Below are 13,545 nucleotides of genomic sequence, written 5' to 3'. Positions count from 1 at the left end.
TCACCTAATACATAATTAAGACGTGGCCTTGTTTAATAGTACATGGTCGTACCCTGGGTTTTCTCGCCCAATGAATATCTTAGGAGATAGTCTCATAGATTGCAATAATAGTGCATCATAAAAACAAGGTCACGGTTCAGTTACGAAATGCATTGATCAGTATTTGCCAAAAGGCCATAGCTATGTGCGCTATGTTTTTCTGTACGAGAGGCATCTATGGTTAAAATTTCAAAGAAATATCTCCACACATAAGAAAGTTGAAGTTGCGCAGTTCGCATTCTATGGTTAAAATTTTAAAGAGAGATCTTCATAAGTAAAAAAGTTCGCATTTTGAAATTTGCGCATGCGCGTAGTTGATTTTTACTATGTGCGATCTGTGTGCCTTTGCTAGTGTCAGAGCTATAAGCTACCGAATTCAAAAAGAACGAAATAAATATATTGAAAATTGTACGGCCTCGGACGGACGGACGGACGGAGAAAGTGACCATAACAGCGCCTTCCAACATTAGTTGTAAAATGCGCATAACGGATTGGGTCTTTTCTTAAATCTTTATATAAATGATGAAATTCTCCATACAACATACGCTTTTTGTTTTAATGGATGTACATTGTTTTGACGCTTCCTTTTTAAAGTGGGCGTGGTTTAGCGAGAGGAGGTAGTGGGATCTGCGGAAGCAGCTCACGAGATTCCCGCCTTTACACTTGAAGATCAAGAGGCAAATCCGGGGATGGACTTTCAGTATCTACAACCGTGTGAAAAGGGGTCTCCGAACGATCGAATCTTCAGATTTTGGATTTTTCCAATATAATCGGCCACAGACCATCAATCAGTGAAGGCTTTTGCGTCGCGGAAGAAATTTAATATGAGTGCAGTGCGCAGTAAGTTTTGTATTTTTTATATCGTAGGTTCCCTAGGGAATTCATTCAACCGTGTCACGTATCGACATTGATGTTAACGTTCTGGAGGTTGCTGCTTCCAGTTTCAGGTTCAGCACTTTCCTTGTAAAAGCGTTGAACAGATTACGTCCCACGATCATTTTAAATAACATGATTAATATCCCTTTCACGTGTATCGTTTGCACCAGGGTAGCTTGGAGAGTCATGAGGCAATGTTGGTGTTTTAGATAACACGTAGATACTAGAAATGTTTTGGCATCTATTGTTCAAGGGGGAAGAGATCACGAATGTGCATCGGTAGAGATCGTTCCAAAACCAAAAGATTATTGCGCAGAAACCAATTTTTTTTATGTTTGAACTGTTGACAGCTATTTTACAATTTATTCGAGTACAAAAAGACGGATTGTTCTTTGTGACCATAATACAAACGCACTGCACCGTCCTCATATAGGTAAAATGATAATCGGAAACGTAATTCCATGTAAAAAACACATGCCGGTAGATTAGAGAAGAGTGGTTTAGCGATGTCAACGGAAGAGATTTGAGAAGTTCTGGAGGGATCGTTTGATGCTGTAAAATACGAAGCGAATGTATTCGGGTTCGGGTGATCTAAGAAAGTAATCAAAAAGGAAATGAGACTGGAAAATAATAAGAAATGAGATCATTTGAGCGTAGAGAATAATCAGAAATTTAATGAAATGGAATTGATTTAGGGATGAAACGAAGGGTATAAAGGAAGAACATATTAGTTTTAAAGGGGAGGTAAACCGAAGATTTCTGGATGATGTGGCAAATATGGCAACGTGGAGTGCGGAATGTACAAAGGATTACAGGGAAGTAGCTGGATGATTAAACGCGATTGGTGGAAGTTTTGCAAATTAACATAATAGCATAATAAAAAGCAATTAAAGCAATATATAACAGTAGGCAAATTCAAAACGAGAGGAGTTCCCGTGTATACAAGGTGATGTGGAAAAACTATACAAGTGCACCGAGGAAAGGAAGATGCACGGAACACGAAGTGCAAATAGCAAATGTTTTACAGTGAAAATTTGTATTGAGATCTAAGATAGGAAGTTCGAATGTTTTACACGAATTATTGGTGATTGCGCATATGGAACTTGATATACATATTGGGAATGGACATTTACAATACTGGGTGGCCACGGGAAATATTTACGTTTTTGATGGGACTGTACTCACCCCTGGCGAATCGTGGGCAATATTCACCTCCTAAAGAGTGGCCATTTATGTATCTCAGTCGCTATGGGGCCGTGAACGGTTGAACAACGCGTACTATGATTCCTATGTTAGGAACGATACGAGGAAGGACAAATTTTCCATCTTTGTGTGCCGTTTACCCTAATAAAATGCTGCCCAATATACAGTGTCTATTACGGGCTATATAAAAAAATATAGCTCTCAGAGTCTTGTAGAGTTCAAAAAGAGGCACTGAGGAAATGTTTTTAAATTTTTTTGTATCCTTTGAAATAACATCAGAAAAAAATTAAAGCGAAATGCCCAAATTTCTGTTTTTTTTCTGGCATATCTTCGGAAGTAATCGGAATTTTCTAGAAACACGATAATAACTCTTTAATTGCGCATCTTTTCTCTAATTTGATCATCGCCGTATCTTCTATGGTTTCGGAAATCCCCATGATAGACACGTATAATTATGATTTTTAGATCAACACTAATTGAACAATGAACGTTAGAAAAAGACCTAAAAACAGACCTATTGACCTTCCAGAAATGTGTGCTTGAAATTCAACGTGTTTGCCTACAACATTAAATCTCCAAACTAAAACAATTTGTCGGTAGCACGTGACTTTTATCCCGATGCCCAGATAAACCAATTTATAAACATGTAAAGTGAAAAACTGCCGGTAATGTGCAACATTAAAATCAATGTCGGTGCATTTAAATAAATCTGCGTTAAATTGAGTAGAATCTTTAGTGTTTTTGAATTTATTTTGAAACATCGTGCCTAAATTGATTACGAAATATTTCGGTTATGCGGGGCCACTCTTCCAAATTGGGAAAGAATGTTACGCATAATCGGATAAAAAGGTTACAGTGGAAAATTAAGTACAGGGCAACCTAATAAGTTGTTTCATCAAAATTCTGCATGAACCTACGTAGGCGCTGTAAAGATTGTAATCATAACATACCTGTTTCAAAAGTTTCGAGGGACGTAGGTGTAAATACATACATACAAAACTTTATTACAAATACATAATTGTACAAATTTGTCATGTATTAATTTAAGTTACGTACAATAAATAATTAATAATGAAGGAAACTTTTACGTATTTAATAAAAAATACTGTTAGACGTTGTTATTAGCCATGGAGTATGGGGAGAGGGAGCGTTAACAATTATGAGCACAGCTACTTTGCTACCAGGTAACTTGAATGGGAATTGTCTTGGACAACGCTAATCTAAACAAGCACAATATTTACACATCACTGGTTTCAAATAACAATTAAAACGTTTACTTGCAGGTATATTCTTCAGTTCTTTCGCTGCATGTATCACAATTTACGTAACAGCACCAATGGAACTTACACCTACACTGCCAAGTCCTTGTGTATTGATGCGTGTTATAACCTCTTCCGCAACACATCAAACCGCAACCATCTGTACCTACGAAATAGTGGGAAAAGTGTGAAAATTTCGATAATTATTGGCGATACGCACCTGGAGATGTCCTGTTGCAAGTACGGCCCACCGTACCTAACGAACCGGCCGCCAGATCCTTTTCGCAATAATTCGGCGACATTTGTAAGAACACCAAATCGGCACGTTTCGGCGCCTTCCTAATGGGCATTTTTCCTTTTTTCAGCACGAGATGCAGTTTCCGCCGTTTTTTATTCGCGTTATCCGTCTGTCGCGGGCCCGGCGTCGCAAAACTCGAAGCCACCGGCCTCGCCCTGTAATACTTCTTCATCAGCGTGTCTCCGATTTGACGAAATTGGGGTAAAGTCTTCCAGCAGGTTTTCATCGTGCAGCTCCCCGATACTCCGTGACATTTGCATTCGGTAATTAAACTGGTCTTCACTACCTAAAAAAGGCAAAAAGTTTTAGATGCGACTAATTCCTTTAAGCGATCTTTGGTGATATTCTAAAACTTGAGTTTTTGGGAATTAGTTAGGAGGATTCAATTGTTATATTTACTGTCGACGCAAAAACTTTGTGCATTCGAGTTTGAAGCTTAATAAAACAAAAACCATTAGGTCGATTTTATTGGGACTTGTATCAAATTAACGCCTGTTTCATTCTGCATTCCTTTGACCTAAGAACATTTTTTTTTAATACATTTTAATTATCATTACAGCGCGCGAACCATAAAAAGTACCCCGTTTTCGCGGTTTTCCACGTCGTGGTAAACTTTAGAGTCAACTAGAAACAAAACCACAAGTCCAAATGCCCTGAAATTTTAGTATGGTAGAAATTGAACTGTTCTCAATGTAGTAGAACGACACAGGCTTTACTTTGGTACAAGTCCCATTAATATCGACCCAACGGTTATTTTTTTATTAAGCTCCAAACTCGAGTGCACAAACTTTTTGGGTCAACAGTAGTCTTCCATATTTGTTTGTAATTAGCCGAGATCTTTATCATAAGTTTATTGATTTATACATAATGTTATTTTGTTTAATGATCGCATAAATTACTTGGATACCATTACTGCATCTTTTTGCATATTAATTTCAGTTTTATATTCAACTCTACTTAAAGATTCCCATTCCGTTCAAAATGAGATAAACCTAGTTAGAATTGCATTTTACATTAATTTAATATTAAACGTTATTGGTAAATAATAGCGGTTGAGATAATGGAAAGTAAGTATATATTTGCTTCCTATTATGGCTATTATACATACAAATATTACTCGTATGATAATTGTTTAATAGGCGTTTTTTGCCGACAAACACTTTGATATGTAAAAGATAGCTGTATATTCATTGGGCCTAACATCACTCTCCCTGTCCTCCGCAAACAATTCCTAACACTATCTCCTGAACATCTCAGCTAATCTTACTTTCGCCACTGCTACATGATTTCAACGTAAACAGCGAGCTTTTAATCGGTACTCCTTTTTTCTTCGGAGACCTGTGGGTGCGGGTCAGTGAAGTATTCCACTTAGCTCCAAACGGGAAACCTGTGGGAGATTTCAGTATAAAAGTTCGCGGATTTCAAACCGCACACAAAAGCTTGCAGAGCTTTGAATTGTAAGAAAAATAGCTTCATTTGATTAATTCGGGGACACTAAACTCAAAGCGTCCAGCTAAAATATCATAGGCCGCTTTTCTATTCACAAGTTCTCTAAAATATCATTCCAAAATATTGAAAAAATCATTTCATAGTCTTTTTTCAAGACCTTGAACTTATTGAGAACCTTTCGCTTACCCTGCTTATGTTATACAACAATACCACCCCATTTTTTTGATGCGCCGTGTATATGTATATAAGTATGTAAAAAATTGGGTAGTAGAGGGGATCAAAAAAAGCACGTTTTCCAAATAAACTGAAGGTCCATTCGTCCAACGTTTGGAAGCCACCCTCAAGAAAGTGATGAAATTTGCATTTCTTCTTTAATTCTTTTCTCTGCAACCATACGAGTCAGAAAGACTGGTGGGACGTCTTTGAATAGGTCTTCGGATGTCCGTTCCGATTTTGCAAAAAATTTGTCACAATTCCACCACGAAAGGGTGAACTCATACACGGGGGTGCGAAAAAAATTCTGGTTTCGACGAAATTCGCTATCTGGGGGTTTTCGAACATGAAAATCACGAATTTGACATTATTTTTTGAAAATTCGAAAAAAAATCTACTGCAATGCTTGGGCGGACAACGAAGATGGAGATAAATACACGAAATTTGTTGTGGTACATTCTTGATGAGTTAAGGAACCAAATTGTGGAACAGTTTTTTAGAATCGCTTTCCAAACAAACGTTATACTCATTTGAAGATTACTCCTTCGGGTCACAAAGTGTCCCCCGCCTACTAGTGAGTCATCTAATTTTCATGTCATTAGTAAAAATGTCGCAAATTAGTCGATATTATGATAAGATATTAAAAAATTCGATATGTCGATCATGGTATTGAAGTCTACTAATTTGATTCCAAGAAGATGTAGACTGTGAGTCACCTTTCGGGTTTCCCTGGTCCAAGATCATCGCTAAAGCTGAGCAAGGTTCATGTTTGAGTTTTGGCTAATCAAGGAGTAAAATTCAAAAAGCGCAGAGGATTTATAACCACAATAAATGGCAACAATTTAAAACTGTGAAGAGTGAAAATTATAGATTTTTTGCTACAAATTATTTCGTAGGTGGCACAGAAAAAAAGTCGAGTAGTAGCTCTCACGATAAAGATCTTGTATAGTAACATAGCCGTACAGATTGACACACGAATGGGCGGACAAAGTGGTCATAGTAGCCCATTGTTTTTAGCGCATTTTTTAAGAATTAAAAAAAATGTGCTATTGTTTGCGTTTTGTCCGTTCGTCCATCCGTCCGTCCGGCCATCAAATTGCGTTGTCTAAAAGGGGGGCCCCCCACGAATTATTTCCTGAGATGCTGTTTTTGAAAGTAAAACGTGCATAACTTTTACATACGACAACAAATTGAGGGGTGGAACTAGTTATAACCTTCATGGTACTTCATGGTAGGTACTCTAGTGAAAGGTCTCAACGAAAGGAATTAATTTCTACCAACCATAGCCCTCCTGCTCGACTTCTTATCGTGATCGGGTATATTCCCTTATACCTCAAGAACGGATTGTCGGAAGAGGGGTGGCCTAGGAACGCCAATAAAATTGATACAAGTTTCCTCAATTAAATAATTCTTAACGTAGTGTCTTCTCTTAGGAAAAAGTATCATGTGTTAAGGTAACGTTGATAAAGTGGGTACAAGCATCCTTAATTTTTGTAAAACTTAATGAGACTTAATCTACAACGCTAATAAAATTTATGTAATCATCCTCAAGTTTTGTGAATCATTCTTTAAAGTTGTCGCGAATCTTACGCACGAACAATGAGAATTCAATTTAGGGAATTCAGGTAATAATTATCCACTTATTTGATGTAACAGGTGGCCGCATTTCCCTTTCAACAGCTTGAATTTGTATGTTGTTAAACATACAGAAAAATGTTCACATATACCGCTTCATAGCGAACATGAACAAAAGTATATCTGGTGATAACAGGCGATAACAAGAAACGTATTGCGGAAAGCGAGCGCGGTTGCCCCGATCTCTCCCAACCTAAGAATGTGGTTCCAGCCTGTTTAAAGTCGAGCACGTGGCAATAATGCAGGTTTACTAGTTCAGAAAACAGGTTCCGTTTCAGAACTTCTAACGGGCAAGATATAAATAGCGAGAGAAGTGGGAGAGCGAAAACTGTAAGCTGATTTTCAAAAACCGTCACGTACTACGTGAGATACGCCGACATTAAATTTTGTGAAATTACGAGCATAAGCCCGTACTAATTTGGGGTAGGCTTATTATTATTCTTGGTTTATTTCGCGTAAATACAAAAGGTTTTCGACCACGTACAAATATTGGTACGTGAAAAAATTGATTCACGGTCGAAATTTTTTGTCTGTGTTGTGAGAAATATCTTCGCGTATGTGTGAAGATTCCCGGTGCGATTTCAAGAACCAAAACGTGTATCGACACCTAGTTTGCTCAAAATCAGTATCAACACTGCGGAACCTATTCATTTTATTCGTGTGCTTATTTACGATCTCGAGTGTTACCTTCGCGAAATTGAAGCCGGTTTGCTTGGATTCGCGAATCATTCGAACTTTTATTTCGCCAAACTTTGCATTGGTCACGAAGATAACGTTACCAGGGTGGCGTACCAACGAAGCGATCCGTTTCCATATTTTTAAAGGAGAGAAGATCAATTGTTACCAAAAAAGAATATTACCCACGTCAATCACTGTAACTTATTTTAAATTTTTTTATGTATAAAGCAGTGGTCGGTTATTTTTAGGAATTTGAATAAGGAATTCTGTTCGAAGTAACTTTAATATTCCTAAAGGAATCCGCCTATGAAATTTATTCTCATGAAACAGATTTTGTATTTTATTTATTGATAAGAATTGAATCCAAACCTTAGATCCTAACAAAGGATTGTTGGTTTCATTGATTGATGAATTTAGTTTCAGTATACTAGTCCTTTGGTTGGATTAAAATTTTGTTTAGCATTCAGAGGTATGTGTATATTATGTACAGGAGAATGTATAAGTAATTTAATATGTGATAAAGATTAATTTTAGATAAGGATATAATTTAGCATGGGCACGAGATAGGCATTGCATTTTTTTGTAATATTTATTGTATTTATCAGAGTTCAATCAAACCAGAGCATTATATTTTGAATTTCAGATTTTGAGAGGAGAAAAAAGCCCAAACTTCCGCAAGGTTGAAAACATTTTTATTACTGAGCTAGCCATGGATAAATTAAAAATTAATTGTTTATTTAAAGTATTTTGCCAGTGCCGTAGAAGTTCAATTTTATTTTATGTCAGGTTATAAGTAAGGTCTTCGACCCTTGTAAATGTAACTAAGCCGTTACATTGGTTGACACTTAATGTACAGTATCATCCCTTAAATAACGTAAATAAAATTTATACAGGCATTCTTAATTCCTGTGAAGACATTGTTTGACGTGGTCAGTTATCTTAAGCAGAAGTGATCAGACAAAGTAAGACTAATTTCGGAATGGTTAGTCATTAACCAACAAATAATGTGACTGGCGCTTAATCTACACACATCATCCCTTATAATAAGGTCAATAAAAGTGATACAAGTGTCCTCAATTTTTATGGAAACACTTTCTTGTGCAAGTATTGAAAGGAAATAAGACCAATTCGGGGGTGGTCGGGTAATAATTATCTATTTACTTGATTGCCGTTCATTTTACACATTGTAATAAAGAACTTCGTTTCAGAATTATAATTGTGTCTGTTTTTTAACGAAATCAGCAATCTCTAAATAGAGGAGTTGGCATGCGTGTGAAGATGGAACGGAAAACAGACCCCCTGAATACCCCAAAAGCTCTATTGGCACGAAATGTATGATAAGTAAACCTTTTCTATGGGGAGGATGCAGTTGCAGACAAAAGAGGACCTACCAAGTGCGGAATTCTCTTTATAAATTGAACAGGGTTGTTCGTCACAGAAGTAAACATTTCTAAATAATTTGGGAAGAGAAATGGGCAAGTAGCCGGGGACTTCACAAAGAATCATTTTATGATGCAATTGAAACGAAATTAGCACTGGCAGGAAAATAGTAAGGAATTGTAAAAGTGTGAAAGTGTAATTTGCGAACATGCTAAGAAAAATGCTTAGAGATATGGCTAAACACACGTTTCATAAAAATCCAAAATATTACTTCTGTTGGTTATAACCTGGGGATAATGAAAAGTGGTAATTTCTTATTGTAAATTGATGCAAGTACCAATCACAAATAATGACAGACTGTTCTACAATCTACATATTCAGATTATACAGCTGTTGACAAAGTTAATAAGCATTTACGGTAGACGTCGGAACCTAAAGCACATTTATAGTATGTAATTCAGTTATTATTACACGATTATAATGATACATAAATATAGTAATGATGAAGTGATTACTTTGCAGTACTTTTAAGATGGGAGTGATATAATCTATCACACTAGCCGATAATCTGGCGTATTTTTACGTTTTCTTCAAAACCGCTGATGTAAAAACGGCAGCAAAAAGTAAATGTCAAATTGTTTCGTATCTATAGTTGAAGATCTGCTTGTAACGTCGAAAATAAAATTAAATTCAGAAATCAGATCTGCAATTCTCAAGGTGTATCAGTTTTTCGTATCGCGTGTTTCTCCTAATTGACAGGGTGGTGAATGATGGACCAACCGCCTGCGATTGTTAACCCACTCGTCGTAGCATGCATGTCACTAAAGTCACAGACACAATGGACGGATTGACTTAAATTATAAAAAATATCATACAAACCTTTCTTCCCGCCCTATTATTATGTAGATTCATAAGACTTCGTTCGTCCCCCTCGAGTTCTCGGGCGTCTAAGAATTTTCGCGCGAATCTGGTTCCAAAAGCTATATCCACGCTGCAGCCGCCCCATTTCCATCCCGATGGCGCGGCGTCTCTCGGTTTGGGACCGGGAGCACAGCCGCACGATGATATGTTTCCTTTGGCACATGCTGTCGTCACCGCGTACGATACTCCGGCGCTTGAAATTGCATAGGTGAAAGCGGCCTCTCGTGATCCTAAAAAAATACCATTATTAATTCCACTATACGACTTCCTGCCAGATTTATTTCTAATGCACAAATGAGTTAAGGGTATAGCTTTATTATCACGATGTGTAATTTTAATTGCTTTATTATTATGATGTAAAGCTTGAACATAGAAGCATTTTGATTAAGGAGGGTGCAGGCCCAAAAAGTAGCCATGAACGAATGATTGGCGTATATTGTGGGAATGCTCAATTATATTACCAACTTGAGGTCGAGAATCAATACAAGGATCCAGCCTGGTAGGCCTCTTCAGGCCAGAACACAGGAGACTATACAGAGAATTGAAAAGGTGGTATTGACAGATGGTTTCAGTTGCAAGGAAAGTGCAAGGAAAGTGCCCATGCCCACATCAGAGGCAACCATTTTTAAAAGATCCGAGAATGAAAGAAGCGTCCGCTAGACGGATTCACAGCCTCCTTGCACCAGTACAGAAACTTGTCAGGCAAGAAATTTGTCAATTTTGGATTCTTTAAAACAAGATATCCAAGTTATCGCTGAATGTGGCATAGTCCAAATTTAGCAGCCTGTGACTAATATCTTTTCTCCAAGTTGAAAAAGCACTTAACGAGGACAAATATTTTGCTTGCGATGGTAACCTGAACGTTGCTGTTAATGAAAAAGAATTTTTTTAATGTATCTGTTTATTGTAGAAGAGTGTGTAAAGATTGAAGGGACACCTGCGCATGTGCGTTCTGCCCAAATGCTTTCCAACTCTTCCTTTTATATCTGAGAATATGTGTAGTAAATTTGGTTCCAATCGGTTCAACCGTTTAGCCGGAAATGAGAATACAGACCGACCGAAAGACCGACATCATCGAAATTTTGCTTGATTCGGACTCCTGATGTCAAAACGTACATTTCCGTTAAAAATTGAGGAAAGGGGAGTCATTTTTTACTCCAATGCAATACCTCCCTTACTAATGTAAGAGTGGTAAAAACAAGGATTCGTATCTTGGCGCATTTTGCAGTTTTCACGAAGAAATATGGAATAAATTAAGAATTTGCTCTACCACTTAACCAAAATGGGAGTAGGATAGGAAGAGCACAAAGAGTGGTTCTCATATTTATTTTCCTTGATGATATTGGTTATAAATAAACATTTCGGGCTACCAAGTTAATAAAAAATGGTGTATGACAGAAAGGTGGGTAAGATTACCAAATCAAATCAAAATATTGTGTTTTTCCAATTAAATTGGTAAATAAATCATTTTGGCTCCACCATCTTAACCGAAAAAAGGATATGGAAAAACGACTATAAAATCTAGTTCCTGTGCCTCAAGTCAATGTGTTTTCCCTTCTCTCAATTCTGCAATTTGACAAAATAAATGTATTAGAATGTTAATAACTAATTACCTAAGGGCCGAGCAAAGTCAAGAATGAAAACATACTTGACTACTTCTCCACTCAACTCAATACTAAGTCTTCAGACTCGTGGGACGGAAAACCCCTGAAATATTGCATAAGGCATCGAAATACAATTTAATGTGCTACAAATGATGCAATCGCGAAGTTACATCCGATAAAATCCAGAAAAGTTTATGAAAAAGAGGTTCCCCAGGGGTTGAGACAGTATCTTAAAATATACTTTTGAATTACCATGTATAGAAAAATTTGCAATATGAAACGTTACAGTGAATGTGTACATGTTTTCAATTTATTTAAATTTAAACGAAGTTAGGCAGGATTTGCTTGCTTATATGACGTTTAAATTAGTTACATTTAGTGGAAAAAGTGCTAAATATTGTTCCAAAGGAACACATCAACGATTAGTCAACGAGTAGAAACAATTCCCAACGCCATGCCAATCGACCAGTTCAAAGGGAACCTTTCATCATAATCCTGGTCTAGTCGTTCTACTTTTCCGTAATTATTTGTAAACTTGGTCGAATTAGCTATCTGCATGTACACGTGCGACGGCACAGGCGGTGTGCTGATTCAAGATAACAATAGATATATCGTTTGCGCGTAAGACCCCAATTTATCATTAGAATAATCATTCAAATTTTGTATTAAAATACGATGGTTTTTTCAGTTACTTACTATTGGAAACTTACATGGAATGTGTAAATTATAACCTATAACGTTTGTATCATAAATAAAGAGGAGGATGTTTTAACTGCATTTGACAGTATTTTTTTGATTTAAAGGAAAAAATAAAGGTATAATTCAGGTGGCGCATCGATTTTAATCAAAAGTTTATACATTACAATAACCCAAACCGTAAAAAAGCGTGGGACGCTTGACGTGCATGAAAAAAATCCGAGTTTCAAGTTGTACTCCTTGTACTTGCTTTCTTAAACAATCAATTGAAGAAATCGAAAATCGAAAATTTTAACTGGTTGGAAAGAACACTTTCAGTAAGATGGCTGTCCCGGTTTTATTTTTTCAAATACATGCATATAAATTATTATTGGCCGCGTATCACTATAATTTTTGATTGAGGACCACGGCTACTGCAACTGCAATTGGTTTAGTTGAACGAACTTCGATTGGTGCAGAACTTTTACTATTTTTGAAGAATTCAATGTCTGTTGAATTGCAATTTTTTCTGGGGATTAAAACTCTTTGTGTGATCTCGAAATGGTTTGGATATACACTTTTCTCTCATGTTTGACGCTATAATTTGAATTTAAAGTGGATGTAAGTACGGCTATATTCTTGTGACCTCATTTTAGGGTTTTGCGATTTGAAGTTCGCACCGATTCAAGTTTCAAGCGTTGCCGTAATGGTGGTAGGTTACATTCTTGTTCGAACGGATTTGACAGTTTCTTTGCAGGGTTTTTGTGAATGCTGAGACAACAAATAGCGCTTGGAGCGAAGGGAACCAAATTGGGTGAATGGCCATTCTGGTGAACCTTTCTTTTATTCATTTAATTAAATTAATAGTTAGTGGATAATTTCTCTATAAGTAATTTTACTAATTTAAATTTTATTTAAAATTGAAAGTCATTAGTAAGTGTTAGAGTTAATGAACTATTAACCACAAATTAAATAGGAGTGTCAAGTTTAAGTTGTTTGGTAATAATTGTGGAAGTCTTGAGAATATTAAAACCCTACATCATTTTGTTACGGGAATTTGCAACCATTGCTTTGTATCGCTTTCCGTTGAGTTCCTAGTTTCGTAAGAAGAAACTTCAATCATTTAAAGAAGCTGGGTGGTGCTCTTTATTTGGATTTAAGTTTCTTTCAGAAACATGCAAAGTAGAAATTGCCAGGTTATCACAAATTTATTCGAGTTGACTTTTTTTTTGCAGAAAAATGTTAGTTATAAGTTAATGTAAAAGAATAGATTGGTTGATTGCAGTTAAAAAACCGTACATTTATTTTTTACGTA

General features: G+C 36.5%; 1 protein-coding gene across 2 annotated transcripts in view; it reads right to left on the bottom strand.

The window, feature by feature from the left end:
• Positions 1-3,102: 3,102 nt before the first annotated feature.
• LOC116173749 (protein Wnt-7b) overlaps positions 3,103-13,545 on the bottom strand; it is a 145,961-nt gene continuing 135,518 nt past the window's right edge. Inside the window, exons 3-6 of one of the 2 annotated variants that reach the window (XM_031491427.1) lie at positions 9,910-10,181; positions 3,598-3,961; positions 3,396-3,543; positions 3,103-3,338 (exon numbers count right to left, since the gene is read on the bottom strand). In XM_031491427.1, the coding sequence (XP_031347287.1) occupies positions 3,296-3,338; positions 3,396-3,543; positions 3,598-3,961; positions 9,910-10,181 (827 nt within the window). In that variant the 3' untranslated portion in view covers positions 3,103-3,295. The remainder of the gene's footprint in view (positions 3,339-3,395; positions 3,544-3,597; positions 3,962-9,909; positions 10,182-13,545) is intronic. The other variant, XM_031491434.1, reaches the window with a different exon arrangement.

This window comes from Photinus pyralis, unplaced genomic scaffold, assembly GCF_008802855.1.
Source record: "Photinus pyralis isolate 1611_PpyrPB1 unplaced genomic scaffold, Ppyr1.3 Ppyr1.4_LG1, whole genome shotgun sequence".
NCBI classification, from domain to species: Eukaryota; Metazoa; Arthropoda; class Insecta; order Coleoptera; family Lampyridae; genus Photinus; species Photinus pyralis.
This window is presented reverse-complemented; position numbering and strand designations above follow the sequence as displayed.